A 350-nucleotide genomic window follows, 5' to 3' on the forward strand; every position below is an offset into this window, starting at 1 on the left:
TCAGTTGATTTTAATGAAGGGTTTCTTTAATTTGTGGGGGAAAAAAAAAAAAAAAAATAGCTCGAGGCTTTTAAATCTCCGTTAAGCAGCTTTCAAGGATATTATTTTCTCAATCCAGCCGTGATTTGGCCAATTCACTTTCATACTTGAAGCCTTTGTATATGCTGATGACACCCAAAGCGATGCCAAAAAAAACAAAAAACAAATAATAATAAGATGACTGCCGTTTTAATCTTTCTTTGTCTAAATGTGTTTTTTTTTTTCTTGCCCCCCCACCCCAACCTCCTCTGTGGCGTGGCGTCGTCAGCGGAGCGCCGCGAGTGGATGGAAAGCCTCGAGGGGGCGGCGCG

General features: G+C 42.0%; 1 protein-coding gene across 1 annotated transcript in view; it reads left to right on the plus strand.

Moving 5' to 3' along the window:
• The window catches only part of arap2 (ArfGAP with RhoGAP domain, ankyrin repeat and PH domain 2), a 64,103-nt gene that overhangs the window by 18,907 nt on the left and 44,846 nt on the right, over window positions 1–350 (plus strand). Inside the window, exon 9 of the mRNA XM_019858213.1 lies at window positions 308–345. Coding sequence (XP_019713772.1) covers window positions 308–345 — 38 coding nt within the window. The remainder of the gene's footprint in view (window positions 1–307; window positions 346–350) is intronic.

This window comes from Hippocampus comes, unplaced genomic scaffold (genome assembly GCF_001891065.2).
Source record: "Hippocampus comes isolate QL1 unplaced genomic scaffold, H_comes_QL1_v1.1 scaffold48, whole genome shotgun sequence".
Lineage (NCBI taxonomy): Eukaryota > Metazoa > Chordata > Actinopteri > Syngnathiformes > Syngnathidae > Hippocampus > Hippocampus comes.